The 15,169-nt window shown below is 29.6% G+C and overlaps 3 protein-coding genes across 7 annotated transcripts in view; 2 read left to right on the top strand and 1 right to left on the bottom strand.

Moving 5' to 3' along the window:
• Nucleotides 1-2,459, top strand: part of LOC108746993 (nucleosome assembly protein 1-like 1-A) — a 4,288-nt gene extending 1,829 nt beyond the window's left edge. For 2 of the 4 annotated variants that reach the window (XM_018484188.1, XM_018484184.1), the window contains exons 2-7: nucleotides 381-670; nucleotides 785-941; nucleotides 1,013-1,150; nucleotides 1,220-1,367; nucleotides 1,455-1,574; nucleotides 1,777-2,459. In XM_018484188.1, coding sequence (XP_018339690.1) covers nucleotides 384-670; nucleotides 785-941; nucleotides 1,013-1,150; nucleotides 1,220-1,367; nucleotides 1,455-1,574; nucleotides 1,777-1,934 — 1,008 coding nt within the window. In that variant the 5' untranslated portion in view covers nucleotides 381-383 and the 3' untranslated portion in view covers nucleotides 1,935-2,459. Of the gene's footprint in view, nucleotides 1-373; nucleotides 671-784; nucleotides 942-1,012; nucleotides 1,151-1,219; nucleotides 1,368-1,454; nucleotides 1,575-1,776 lie in introns of all 4 variants that reach the window. The other 2 variants (XM_018484185.1, XM_018484187.1) reach the window with 2 other exon arrangements.
• Nucleotides 2,460-3,551: 1,092 nt separating this feature from the next.
• Nucleotides 3,552-8,290, bottom strand: LOC108746745 (cyclin-A2). Of its 2 annotated transcripts, none has more exons than XM_018483682.1 (6): nucleotides 7,801-8,290; nucleotides 6,837-7,325; nucleotides 5,473-5,696; nucleotides 5,133-5,337; nucleotides 4,441-4,688; nucleotides 3,552-4,241 (listed from the first exon to the last, which is right to left on the bottom strand). In XM_018483682.1, exons 1-6 carry the CDS (start codon nucleotides 7,996-7,998, stop codon nucleotides 4,160-4,162), a joined length of 1,446 nt encoding a protein of 481 aa, XP_018339184.1. In that variant the 5' UTR covers nucleotides 7,999-8,290; the 3' UTR covers nucleotides 3,552-4,159. The 2 variants fall into 2 exon arrangements, with proteins under 2 accessions (XP_018339184.1, XP_018339185.1); XM_018483683.1 differs by having other exon boundaries at nucleotides 6,837-7,322.
• A 1,841-nt stretch (nucleotides 8,291-10,131) lies between these two features.
• Nucleotides 10,132-15,169, top strand: part of LOC108746727 (nardilysin-like) — a gene marked incomplete at its 5' end in the record, with an annotated part of 6,561 nt that continues 1,523 nt past the window's right edge. Inside the window, 11 exon segments of the mRNA XM_018483660.1 lie at nucleotides 10,132-10,316; nucleotides 10,700-10,835; nucleotides 11,944-12,057; nucleotides 12,138-12,227; nucleotides 12,824-12,938; nucleotides 13,004-13,221; nucleotides 13,332-13,502; nucleotides 13,584-13,927; nucleotides 14,024-14,509; nucleotides 14,693-14,843; nucleotides 14,921-15,051. Coding sequence (XP_018339162.1) covers nucleotides 10,132-10,316; nucleotides 10,700-10,835; nucleotides 11,944-12,057; nucleotides 12,138-12,227; nucleotides 12,824-12,938; nucleotides 13,004-13,221; nucleotides 13,332-13,502; nucleotides 13,584-13,927; nucleotides 14,024-14,509; nucleotides 14,693-14,843; nucleotides 14,921-15,051 — 2,141 coding nt within the window.

The following is a 15,169-nucleotide window of genomic DNA, read 5'->3' as shown; positions in this document are numbered from 1 at the left end:
TATATAAATTGTTAAATACGCGCGCGTATCATTTTATAATGGTATTGCAAAAATCTTTTTCTGATTTGCATGCCCCCGCCTCCCCCTGCTTCTTTGCTTTTACATCCCATTTGACTGACAATTTTTAACTGAATGAATACATCTTACATGTTTATTACGCATCTCGTTAAATAGTGAATGTCATCCGTAACTTCTCCCAATTTAAATCAATTTTATATTTTTTCGTTACCATTGACTAGCGCTCTGTATCTTATCAATAAATTTGCCATTGTTTTATTAAATTAAAAAGAAACGGAAATATTTAGTAAAGCTTAATAAAATATAAAAATTAAAATATATTTGATTGTAACAAAGTTTTACAAGTCCAATTGTATTTTTAGCAAATGCAGTCTCTTCCTGCTCCTGTTAAACGCAGGATCAAGGCATTGAAACAATTGCAACTCGTCACTACTAACATTGAAGCTAAATTTTATGAGGAGGTCCATGCCTTGGAATGTGAATACTATAAAATGTGTGCGCCCTTATATGAGAAGCGGTGTGAGATAATATCGGGTGCTTATGAACCAACTGATGAACAATGCGTTTGGGACAGCGATGATGATGAAGAAACGCTAAATAATTATATGAAAGAGAAAGCAAAGATCGAGGATTCTGTAGAAACAAAGGAAACGTATGTTATTGTTTTTTTAAATAATATGTATCTGCTTACATATATCTAAGATTAGATACCATTTGTTATACATGCAATTAATTAGTGCATATTAATTTGTATAATGTATTTTAGAACGGAGAATGAGGATGATACTAAAGGCATCCCCGATTTCTGGCTAACAATATTTAAGAATGTAAGTACTCTATCCGAAATGGTTCAGGAACATGACGAACCAATCTTGAAGCATCTACATGATATCAAAGTAAAATTTCTGCCATCAAATCCAATGGTAAGTTGTGAAACAAAGTGATATAATTAACAATTAAAAAAGGATATGATTTAAATTAATATTTTTTTTAGGGATTTATTCTTGAATTTTATTTTACGCCCAACGAATATTTCTCGAACGCAATACTCACTAAAGAATATATTATGAAATGTACTCCAGATAAGAATGATCCATTCAGTTTCGAAGGACCGGAGATATATAAATGCAAAGTAAAGCTTTTACTTGATCTAATTGATTTCCAAATAATTACGATGCTAAATGCAAGAATTTTCTCATAGGGTTGCGTAATTGATTGGAAAAAAGGCAAGAATGTTACAATTAAAACTATTAAGAAAAATCAGAAGCATAAATCTCGAGGATCCATGCGTACCGTGACGAAAACTGTTCAAAACGATTCCTTCTTCAATTTCTTTAGTCCACCAATTGGTAATTAATATTAGACCTATCTTTTAGTTTTTTGTGTAGAACTAAAAAAAACGACTTGCAATTTAATTTTGCTTTAAACATTTTCAGTGCCAGAAGACTCGGAAGCTGATATGGATGATGATACTCAAGCTTTACTAACCAGCGATTTTGAATTAGGCCATTATATTAGAGAACGCATAGTTCCTAGAGCTGTACTTTACTATACAGGTAACGTCTATGATTATATTGATATAATTTCTTATTGTGAACATAATGGATATGGCGGAATAATTTTTTTTTTATTAAAAAACCTATTAACATGCGACATATAAGGTTGATCAACATTTAAATTTCGAAGTATATCTGTAGTTAATATATTCTTGTGTTTATATTCGCGAATATTTTCATTATGAGACAAATTTAATTTCAGGCGAAGGTTTAGACGATGAAGACGAGGATTACGAGGATGAGGATGAAGGAGATGATGATGAAGACGAGGAAGACGAGGAAGAAGAGGCATCTTCTCCTGTTAATGCGCCTTCAGGTGGGAAACAAGGCGATGATCCCAATGAGTGTAAACAACAGTAGAATTACATTAATTGTGCCGTAATGAGAAAAGAAAAAAAAATCGTTCGTGCGTTACAGTATGCAACAACACACTAACGACACCTCTGACCGATAACTGCCTAGATAATCCTGCACCTTGTGGCTCCAAATGTAATCCCTGTTCTTCGTATCAATCATCTAATCATATCATATCTCCTATTCCAGATCAAGCATAGAACTCTTCAACATACCAGTGATACAAAAAAAACATTTAACAAAAGAAATTATACGTACCAATCTTCCCTATATCGCCGTTGATGATGAGTAGAATGTGCGCCTCATTATACTTCTGCTATAAGGTTTTAATCATAAGTATATAATAATTGCTCTCGCTCTCGACACTAATTATCAATTTTTAATTGCTTCATTTTATACTACTTGTTACGTTTTTATAATGCGCTGACAGAGAGGTTGTTCGAATTCTTTTCCGAGAAACGCACGTTGCTCTATGGATAAATTTTTGGGTACTGTTGAAGCATTTTTAATACAAAAGTGAAGAAAAAAATATTTCTGTGTTTCATTCTTCGTCTTTATTCCTTCATAAAGTGTCCTTCCAAGACCTTCGTAAAAAGAATGATCTTTGGGCATTATTTACAATTGTTATATTAATGTCATGCTTTCATCTATAAATTCGCTACGGAAACGTTTGATACAACGATTTTGTATTACGTCGAAACGGTTCCGAATATAATATTTTAACGTGGTTTAAAACGCACTACGTCAGATATATATGAAAATATAATATAAAAAACATTCGCATATATCACGTTTTGAACTCTCGAGTACACTAGAGAAAAATCTTAATAGATAGAATTTTGGTTTAAAAGATTTTTCTGAAAGGGATTGCTTTTCGAGATTTAATTTTAATAAACAATTCTTTTGGAGTTAAATAACATTTTTTACGTTATTTGTAATTTTCAATGCAAAAAGCGTATATAAGAAGCGGCAACAATTTTTATTTTGTGTCTTGGCCCATTTCGGAAGCTAGTTATATTTTTTAATTCAACAGTAATCTTTGGAAAAATTCTAGTCTTCATGCCACGTCAGCTATATTAAACTTTGTGGAGCAGATCATAAAATTTACAATTAATATAGAACTGAACGTGTAATCATGTAACGATATATGATTCCATAACATTTTTTATATCTGTATTTAATTTCTCATATGAACATATTCTCATGCATATTAGATTTGATGAACACTTAGGTATTTTGCGCTATGTTAAAATGCGGTAATTTATGCTGTGCAATATTGCACGTCAATACGGTCAAAAACGTGCGTCATCGAAATGAATGTTTATTAATTACTGTGAATGTGTGATTCATTTACATTCACACACTATGAACGACTGGTAAAAAAATGGCATACGTGTTCTTGAAAGAAAAATTCAAAAAACGATTTGTGGCGCCAGGAAAGAATTGACAATGTAATCTTGCACAGCGTATAATCTAATATTCTTGTATATAATGTAATACAGGGATATATATATATAAAAGATACACCTTACTTCTAATAAAACAAACTACGCATTTGATATTATGGTACCTAGAATGTTGTAAATAAATAACTGTACAAGGATTGAAAAATTGATCGAAATAATTAATTGCAAATTAATTTCGCTGAAATATCTCAAACAGAATATGTCGTTTTTACCGTTAAATGGCACATGCCTAACGGTAAAACGATAATAATAAATATAAAATCGCTTTTTACGATTCTTATTATTGGAACGGTTTACTTGCAATCGAATTTTTAGCCGTTTGCATGTATCGCATTTGTTTTAATCCTCTAAAAAGTACTTATAAAAATACAATTTCTAGATAATGTATTATCTCTCTTTCTCCCTCTCTTTCTTTTTGGCTAGAGTTTCACATCGATATGAAGAAACTCTAAATTATGAAAATTTTCGTTAGGCCATGACTTAATAAGAAGACGATGATACAAGATAATGTGCGATGAAGGTAGGAGAGTCAGGTACCAATTTGCTCTCGCAAAATGTACCGACCCGACTGCAACAAGCCAACAGAAAGAAATAAATCATACGATTTTTCTCCCATTTTGTCAGAATGGCAGATCAAGTCTTGCCCTGATCCCCTCCTCCATTTTCAGTGTATGTAGAGCTGTTTCGGGAGGTTCGTTATTCAATTATCAACGTAAAGACACAGAAAAAAATTATTTTAATCCTGTGTCTGGCAATATTTTTTTACTAAGCGTTTCCCTCTTCATCTTCGTCCTCGCACGATACCGCCTCGGTACTACGAGGCAACAGCATAGATACATGACCGTATCTAAGGAAAGATTATTTCATTAAAATTTTCAAATCCTGTAATCTATCATATAAAATACATCTGCGAGATCTCACACACATAAAAAAGGTATATATTACTATCTATGCATTTAATTATAGGATATATCAACGGATTATATTATGTGTGTTATATGATCTATTTTATATATATATATATAGTTTTTAATATTTATACTTACTTGCTGCTTCTGTACTTCTCCTGTATTGCCGTTTGCTGAAAGTTAGGAGCATTGGAGAAGGTTCTGTTCAAATACGCAATACATTCCTTAAGAGTTTTTAAATTGTATCCAGTTGACAGTTCCAATTCGTGTGGCCAAATCTCGTCATGTAACGTATGCCGCGCTAGTGCTATCGCAGACGCAGCCAAGTGACTGGGCAAATATTGTAAGTATGGGTCTCCCTCCAGCATTGACAACTCACATAAGTACTAAAATAACAAAATGTATAAAATTTCTTAAAAATTAAGAAAAGAAAAAAATTAAGAATGTTACATATATTTTTTAATAAAATGAAAAAATTATGAAAAAAACTATAAATTTTTCTATATTGTATTTGAAAATAATACAAACAATTTGGTAGATGTAGAGAATCTGGATAAAATATTATTTCAACAAGTTAACATGTTTAAAAGAAAAATAATTAAGATAAAAAATTAGAAAATTATCATTTAAATTATACAGCAGTATTATTAAATATGAATATTGAGTTATTGAAACATATTTACACAGGTATATAAAATTTTGTTTGTACAAAAAATGTAAATTTCCAATTTCAGTTATTTTTTTGTAAAGATTATACATATCCCTAAGAAATTTCAGAAAATATATAGCAATATTAAATATCCAAATTATTTATACTCATTAAAACTTACCATTGCCAAAAATTTAACTTTATCCGATAAGTTGTTGCTGATACAGTATTCCATAAGAAATGTGACATGCGTCGGTATAGTTAAATCAAACGATAAAACTCTCAATATCAAATTTTCCATTTTTATCACTTGTGTTTTTGAATATGTATCATCCGTGATATATACAAATTCTCCTACATCAGGAGGATAAATCTCCTCGTATTTCCTATTAGATATAAATACATTATATTTTTTTAAAATAAGAATTTCATTAAAAAATTAAAGTGTTAAACAGTTTACGTTCAATGAGAATTGTTATATATAGATTTTATCAAAGTATGATTATTCAAAATAAACTTACGCTGCAATAAACATAGCGGCAGTCCCAACAAGTTGTAATTTTGATCTTACAACACTCATGTACGATAAAAAGCGATCAATATATGAAATGGCCAAGTAAAGCGTCTCGTCCTGCAATCGATATTCTTCAGCTACCTCTACAAGCCAATCTATCAATATAGATCTCATTGAATATGTAATATCAGGTTGTTTCTTCATATAACCAGGCTTTGGTCTATGTAGTAACTGAAAAAAGATAATAAAAATTTTAGTATTGAAATAATTAAAAGTTTTCCAGATTTTTTCTCTAGACATAGAATGAAATGAGTTATTCTTTTCATAATAAAAAATATTTAAATGAAAAATATATTTAGATTAAACATTATTAACTTAATATTAAATTTCTATTAACCCTTAATACATATTAATGATTTTCTGATCCTTTACTGTACACAATGGGTCATTTGTATTTCAAATTAATTTTCAACACTTTAACAAACATATAAAAATTATTTTTACATATATTTTAACATCTTTAGAAAGTAACTTGTACGGTTGTGCATTTAAAAAAATTATATATAAATGTTATAACTAAATAATCTTAGTTTTTCAAAGAAAAAAGTACAGGATACGAATGACTCAATCATGTGCGTGTGAATTTAATTAAAAATTAACCTTGTTTAATCTTGTTAAAAATTAAATTAATCTTGTTAAATCAATTTTACTTTAATAGAGTATTTATTGAGATTTTGTAAAAATTCTTCGAAAATTTCTGAATTATTTCTAGGTATTTTTGGTAAAAATTCCAAGATTAGAGAATTTTTTAATGTAACTTTAAAATAAAGGAATGAAATTGGTGTGCAACATAAATTAAAATATTGAAATTAATAAAGGACAGAGATTCCACAATAGATATAGTTTTACAATAATAGACTATATCTTATTATTTTCTACAATTAGAGCCGTAAACTTTATATAGCTTAATATAATGAATAAGCATTATAATGTGATATCAGTGAACTATTTTGAGTAATATCTTCTACTGTCGATCTGATTTTTTTATTAGAAAAAAACTTATGATATGTAAGAGTGTATGTGAATATACATGGATGTCATATTTATTGCTAACCAATTGTCATTTTGCATTATCAAAAAAAAAAAAAAAAAAAGATTTTTCGAAGAAAATTTTTAGAAAAACAGAATTTAAATTTAAAATGTAAAATTTCAAAAATTTGCGAATTTTGATAAAATTTCATGAAAATCCCTGATTTTCAAAAACAGAAAAGAAATTCCCTGAAAATTTCAGGTTTTCCAGAAGTTTCCAGGTAAACACTTCGTTTAATATTAATTTATACAAATTAATATAGAATAAAAACAAGCGTATACCTCTGATGTTCGTAAATAATTGTATATATCAGCTCTATATTCATCTACATCAAAGATATTAATTCTCAATTCCTTATTACATTCTCTTCTGAGTCTATACTCCTCGTTGGAAGAACTGCTATATGTGAGAGATTTCTCCAATGACATTCCCAGGGACATGGGACTATCTTTCGATAAGATATCATCCTTCTTTTTTTGATCGACTTCTTCGATCTTATTACAAAACAGATAAGTAGAAGTGCTATCTATAGTGTGTATTTCTAATCTTGGCTGTTCTTTATCGGATTTTGCTATTGTTTCTTTTACTTCCTTGTTCTCCTTTGAGTTTCTAAGAGCGACAGATCTCTCTTCTTCTAATTTATCCTCGTAAATTTTGAAGGTTGGTTCCTCCTTCTTACAAAAGTCTTCTTCATAAATTTTGAAAGACTCCGATTGCATAGGTATAAATGGTTTAGCTTTGACATATTTCTCATCTTTGTAGATCTCCTGCTAAAAAAGAAAGACAGAAGAAATTCTATAATACAAATTAAATTTCTGACACTTAATTTTCTGCTGTAAATCATTTAGCAATAATAAATGTTTAATGCAATATTTGACTCTCCTCTAATAATCAACGAAAAATAATCAATTAAAGCAATTTTTTAATTCATAATATACAAACTTTTTTATTAAAGTACAAAAATTCAACTTACATGTTAAATTAAACTGTAATAGGTAAAGAGAAGCTAACTTAATTTCTACGATTACAACGGAAAGATCCACCAGAGAAAAATAATTACAAAGATTGCAACTAATAAATCTCTATTAATCTACAATATTAATTTCAATTAATAACCGCATTGAGATGGATTCTTTCAAGAATCCAGTGAAGGCGCGAACGGTACATGTCAGAAACGTGGCTCGTGATGTCTATCGCGGTTTCGAGGAGAGCAAAGCGAGAGAGACGAGAAATGGCTTTACGTACAGGCTTCGTCCCGTTCCGAGGGCAATTGTTGTGCAGGACTCCGAGGACGGCGCGTTTCGTCTGGTGTAACACTTGTGTTTGTGTGTTCACGGTAGCAGCGGCGGTGGTAGTGGCGGCAAGGTTCTCCTTCCCGCGTCCGCGTAAATCGCCGGTAATGCGATTCTCCTGATCCTCCTGGTGTATCCTGATTGTAGCCATTATCGCCGTGACTCGCGTGATAATATCCCTCACGCACGAAATTCAGTCAACAACGTGTATGGAACCGTGAGACTCCACCGCCGGGACGAGACACCGGGTAACAATAAAAGACTGTGATAAATAACAACGTGCGCGCGCCCGTCCCGGTTTCTTCGCGTTCCGCGACGAAACGTAGATGCTCCCGAACGTCTCTACAACTGATCGGGCATGACAGGAATTGCGGGAAATTCGGGCGCACTCAGCAACCAACGGGTCACGGTTGCCGTTTGATTTCAAACAAACGTAATTCCAACAGCTGGCCGCTGGCGGGACGTTATCGAAAGCGTTGCGCAAAATTGGCCAATGGTAAGCGTGGGAAACGTATCGGCCAATCGCAGCATTGCTCATTTGACTGCGCGTTCACAAATACATCCTTTTGCGCGCTCGCGCGTGCGCCGATTTTAAAAGCGAGAGCACTTAAGCTATATCACAATGATGCATCCAGGAGCGATCGTTTACTGAGCGCTCAGTGAGCTCTTGTATTTGATTGGCATATTCCATTAGATCTAAAAATATAGATCAAACAGATACAAGAGCTCAATGAGCGCCCAGTGAGCGGTCGTGCTTCTGGATGCATCTAATGTGAGATAACAGTGATAAGAATAGTAATAGGAAATATAGGAATGGATATAGAAATAAATAATAAGTCGCTTTCTGTTGCACAATGTCGTGAAAGAAATAAAAATATCAACTAATCTGATCTCATATATAGACTGTAGTATATTCTTCCATCTATTTCAAGATAGCACATATAAACAGAATGAAAAATCTGAATGCTGATTGGTAGGCTTTTTATAAGGTAATATAAGGACACAGAATTCCAATTCGTCGGAAATTGATCACTGTTGTCTGATTCTGTGTTCCTACGTGCATTATAGTGAGTTTTTGCACATGTTTGGTCTATATTTTTAGATCTAACGGAATATATATGCCAATCAAATGCTAGAACTCACTCGCTCAGTGAGGGAGAACTTAAGGCTTCTGAATATAATCATCACAACTATATTGAATCGTGACGTCAGAAGCGAGATATAAAACGTTAATTTTTAAATACCATTTATAAATAAAGACAATTTGGATAAAACAATATAATAAGATTACTTTAAAACATTTGTAAAAATGGACGAAAACTATGCTCTCTGTAAGTAAATCGTAAAAAGTGATAAAAAGCACATGAAGTGCTTTTATTCAATGTGCGTGCGTGGCTTATTTTCACTTATATGTGCCTTTTATTACTTTTTATGATTATTTACTGACTATCAGGGGGATAAGCATAATTTTCGTCCATTTTTATAAAAGTTTTAAAGCAATCTCATCACTTTGTTTTATCCAAATTGTCTTTATTTATAAATGGCACGTAATAAAAATTAACGTGTCATTTATCGCTTCTGATGTCATGCTTCAATATGGTTGTGGTGACTACTCAGGAGCCTTAAGTCTTAAACACAATACGAGACAATAGCGATAGTCCGATAGCGATAGAAATAACAATAGCGATAGCAATAGAAACAGAAGAATCCAACGTTCGAAAATGCATATATAAACGGCTAAGTTTTAAAAGTTTTATAGCACAAAAGAAAACTTTAAGCAAACCAGTTATAATTAAATTTGCAATAAAATTGAATTCAAATATGACAATTTTTTGGATAAATTGGATTACATTCTGATTAATTTAGTGAATTAATAATTATTAGTGATTTCTGTTTTATATTTTGCTATTATAATATTACTAATTTTCTGCTTTTTAATACGGAAAAAAATTAGAGTAGACTAATTATAATATACTTAGAAATTAAATTTTAAGTAATTATAAATTAATTTCTGATTATATGTTATAATTATATTGAAGTTTGCTCGCTTTTAAGAAGTAATTGTAAATCGCGCCTTATAGATTACCGTAAATATATAATATAAATATGTAAATACATATCTAAGACTTTGTTTATTATCTGCCCCTTCTGTTTACAATGTACATGAAAATATTAACTGTATTGACCTTTTCGAATTTCGAAGGCAGATGCCATACAGAAAGAATAAAAGTATCAGTTAAGAGTGCTGATTAAAATAATCTATTGGAAAGGAATTATATTGAAAACGATTGAATATTTTATTGTGAGTTCTTTGATCGGGTCATATTAAACCAACAGATCTCATTTTCATTCTGATTATCTACGTATCGATATCATAATGGATATCGAGATCGATACAAGCGATGAGCGTTATCAAATCGAATATTTGGAGACGCCCATTAAATCAGAGAATGATTTGATGGAATATAGGTAAGATATATGAGAGCAAATATAATATTCTCTTTTAGTAATAACTTTTATAGAAATTTAGTACTAGTATTGGCCAATTAATCATTTTATTTTAAGTATTTTATTAAAAATATATACTATATACATTAACAACTAGTACTTTTAATATTCAAAATAGTCAAGATAAATGATTAATTGGCTAGTACTAGTATTAAATTTTTATAAAGGAAGTACAATTTCGATATGATAAGTATGAGAAACATTAATTATCATAGTATGATGACCTCTTTTGAGAGAAACGTTACATCTTTTACAAGAAACAATTAGGTTTTTTTTTATATGATCAATATTCTCAGTGATGTGTCTTTCACATTTTATCATAAATTTGTTTTTTTTTTATTTAGAGTTATCAAATTACGAAACGGGTTAACAGCTTTGTTAATATCCGATAATGAAAATGAAGATGAAAATGATAGTGACAAAAACAATGAAGAAGATAATGGTCCTTCTGCAGTTAAACGAGTCAAAAAAGAAAAATTGGTATATACAAATAAAATATAACAATAGTGTCATAAGATATGAATTACACAACTAACAATAAAAAATAGAAGAATTTTATCAGTTAAATTTAAACTGCAGGATCTATAAATGCTTATATAAATAATATAAATATAAATAATACTTTAGTGTGAATGTATATATATGTATCCAGAGCTATGCAAACTGCTTATCAAAATCATTTTCGATTTCGAAAGGCAATTCTAAATTAAACTAGGATAAATTAAATTAATAAGCAATTTAATGATATTGATGTTAATAAGCATTTCAAACAGTTGTAAATAATTTGATGTTAATTAATAAGTCATCTTGTAATAAACTTATATCGGTATCAAATTATTTATATTTCTTTGCTTATCTATTAGTATTAATGTCATTAAGTTGCTTATCAGTTTAATTTGTGATATATTATTATATCCCATTTCAGGATTATGTACAAATTAATGGAAATAATTGAACGATTCTGATTTCTTACATTTCAAGACTGAAAATAATTTCAGCGTACAGTTGCAAAGGATATGTATAGAAATTTACTAAAGTATTATTTAATCATTAAGATCCAACTTAGATAAGACAATTTAAGTTAGTATTTTAGATTTTTAAGTTTGTATTTTAGATCATTCCTTATATTCACCCTTTATATAATTAAAAGTTTATTAGAATTGTAATATTGAACAAAGATCTACAAAATCATAAAAAATATCTATTCCAGTGAACACAATGTTACATGTAACGTGCTTGTTAGTTGTAATTTCCTACTCAACAATATAACCATAATATAACAGGAATATATGTTATAGCTATATTGTTGAGTGGAAAATCACAACTAACAGATACGTTACATATAACTTGTGTTCACCTCAACTAGAGCCTAAGATTCGCGTATTATTATAGTTTTATCAGAAATTTTTGTTTGAAAAATTTGATTTCTACTATCTGTAAGCTATTTTCAAAAATTCATTTCTAAATGCTCAGTTAAAGATTGTTTACGGATAATCCTATTAATTGTGCAATGTTCATTTTCGGCTTAACATCATATGTGTAATATGTGATGTGTAAATGTGTATACATGCATTTTTTTTTAACACAGAAAGTAGAATGTGGCTTAGACGTGGGAGTAGGCAGATTCAGCGATACAGTAGTTCCAGATCTTTCACTTTTTGTTGAATATATGGTTTCTAGAGGATCCGAAAAATATGAACATGTAATCAAAATATGATGTGTGAATTTATTATAAAATTTATTCTTATAAGTATAAATGCTTAAGTGTCATTTTACTTGCAGGAAAATGATTTTATTGAATTTATCAGTGAGCATAATGGATGTACTAATAGTATGACGGATTATGAGCATACAACATTTTACTTTGCCCTGGTGAAAATTTTTCAAAATTTTTTATATAAGTTTTTAGAAATTTTATGTAAATGTTAGAATTTTTCAGAATTTCTTAATATTACTTTTTAGAAAATTTTTCAGATTTTTAAAAATACAAATTTTAAAATATAAATTGGAATACTTTTTAGAAGTTTACATCTTTTCTAGAATTTTGTATTTAGAAATATTTTTAGACCGGATATTCGTATTATCTACTTAACTTGTTAATCTGCAGATTAACTTAATCACAAGTTAAATTAACCTGCAGATATTTCACCTAATGGGCTTCATGCGATATCATATCATAGATGAAATTTATTGGATAAAACATGAGGTTGAACCTAACTACAAGTTAATCAGATAATGAAAAACCGGATCTTAGATTTATAAAATTTCTCTGTAATGTATAATGTTTGAAAAAAACCTTATCAAATCTGAAAAAGTTTAAGATATTTTTTCAGAAATACAGTTTAAGACAGATTTAGAACTATTAAAATATTGATACATATATGAAAAATTCTAAGAAAAGATATACATTTAGTAATTCTGAAAAGTAATCTAATTAGTATAAAAATTCAGAAAAAAAATTTCATTAGAGTGATATTCAAAAGGATGAATTGTCATCAGCTCTTGATCGTTTTACTCATTTTTTCATTAAACCCTTGATGAAAAAAGATGTCATAAAGCGGATGATAGCGACTTTAAAAAACGGTACATAAATTATAATCGTAATATTGTCGCAAGTTGCAGTCTTTTAATGTGTCATATTCATATAGAGTTGCAGTTGTCTTTAACTTATGACGTGCCCAGAAAAAAAAATCAATTACTATCCTCTACCGTGCCAATTGGACATCCAGTCAATAAATTTTCGTGGTCCTATTCAGTAATAATGGGCAATAATATAGATGACAACAAAATAGACAAATTATACGATGAACTACACAAATTTAGAGAACGTCATTACAGCGCTCACAGAATGAAGCTAGTTATACAAGTATAACTTAACTCGTTCGTCAAAATAAAAATTATTGATTAAATAGGAGAATTAACTTATAAAGTATATTTAATTCATAACATATAATACATTGTAGTATCTTTTTATAGGCGTCATTATCACTAAATGCATTGGAAAAATATGTTACAAAGTTCTTTGCAAATATACCAAGTAACTGGCTGCCCCCCGATGACTTTACCAATTTTAAAGACAATAATCCTTTTAATACTCGCACTTTCAAAAAAATATATAAAGTTACACCTCTCAAAAATATCAGCCAAGTATGTGACTTGAACACACAAATCCAAAAAGAACTTTATACATCCTGAATAAATTTACAAAACAAAAATTGTCTTTTACAGCTACATATAACATGGGCTATGCCTTCAGTACTTCATTTGTACAAAAGTAAACCACATAGTTATATTTTATGGATTATCAAGCATAAAGGAGAAGGCTCCTTAATAGATTATCTACGCAAGAAACAGTGGAGCTCCGATTTTTTACGTGATAACTCTGAAGACGATTTTGAACAAAATTCTATATATACGTTATTCAATTTTAGTTTAGATCTCTCCCATGAGGGACTACAACATGTGTACGAAGTTCTAGATGCAATATTTTCATTTATTAATTTACTAAAGAGAGAAGGTCCGCAGAAAAGAATTTACGACGAGATTTATAAAATTACAGAAAATAATTTTAGGTAAATCAATTTAAGAAATAAATAAAGACGTGTAGAAAATAAAACCCAATAAAATATATTTGTAAAATGTCACTTATACTTGGAAGTTCTTTTTAGATTGTTAGGTAATAATGATTATATAGACAGTTTGTGTAAGAATATGCATTTATATCCACCGCGTTATTATATAACTGGAAGGCAGAATTTCTTCGAGTATGACCCAGAAGTTATACAAACATATTTGGATTATTTGGTACCAGAGACCGTGAATATTATAATTTTCAACAAAAATTTTCATTGTCTTGGAACAAATAAAATCAATCTGTGTACCAATACCCTATTCACAGAAGAGGAGATATCACAAAAGATGATCGAACGCTGGAAATCCATCGAACCATTGCCAAATTTTCATTTACCATTATCAAATACATTCGTTACTGGCAACGTCTCTTCATTGTCAATACCTGTGGATCTAAAATATCCCATAAAAATAGCTGATACTCATTTAATGCAGATTTGGTATTATCGGAAATTTACTTGGCCAAAATGTTATATAAACTTCCAATTTATTGCTTACCCTTTCGAATTTCAGTCACCAAAGATGTAAGTAATAAACATAAAAATTGTAGTAATACTACATTGAGTAGTAGTTATACTAAATGTATTATTACAGATCTTATGTACTAATTTCTATCTTGTAATTATCAATATTGTGATTTTTATATAATAATTATTTATATCTTGTTACATAATAAAATATTCAGATTATATTTAATGACATTTCAGTGAGGCTTTCATGGAAATGTACTGCGACGTATTAAAACAGATATTAAAGACAGAATTATTTCCAGTTGCAAAGGCTGAGATTGAATATGATATCGCTGTCAGTGAGACAGGTATTATAATAGAAATGAATGGATTCAACGAAAAACTACTAGTAAGTATAGTTTCAAAATATGTGTTGGAGTTCCAAATCTAATTTCAAGGTATATCAATATTTTATTTATATTGCAGAAATTCTTGCCAATTATTGCAAGATATATGGACTATTCAACTATTGTTACAAAGCAGTTATTTGAACTTGTCAAAGTGCAACAACTTGAAAGATATTATAGCAAATTTATGAAACCTGAAAAACTCATAAAGTATTGACTATTTATTATCGAGTATTATTACAATATTATGCAAAAGTTATAAAATTGTACTAAAATTGTACAGTTATATATACAAGAATTATCAAATTCTTACATAAATTTAAGAAAA

This window comes from Trachymyrmex septentrionalis, unplaced genomic scaffold (assembly GCF_001594115.1).
Source record: "Trachymyrmex septentrionalis isolate Tsep2-gDNA-1 unplaced genomic scaffold, Tsep1.0 scaffold19, whole genome shotgun sequence".
NCBI classification, from domain to species: Eukaryota; Metazoa; Arthropoda; class Insecta; order Hymenoptera; family Formicidae; genus Trachymyrmex; species Trachymyrmex septentrionalis.
Note: the sequence above shows the minus strand (reverse complement) of the source record. Positions and strands in the feature narration are given on the sequence as shown.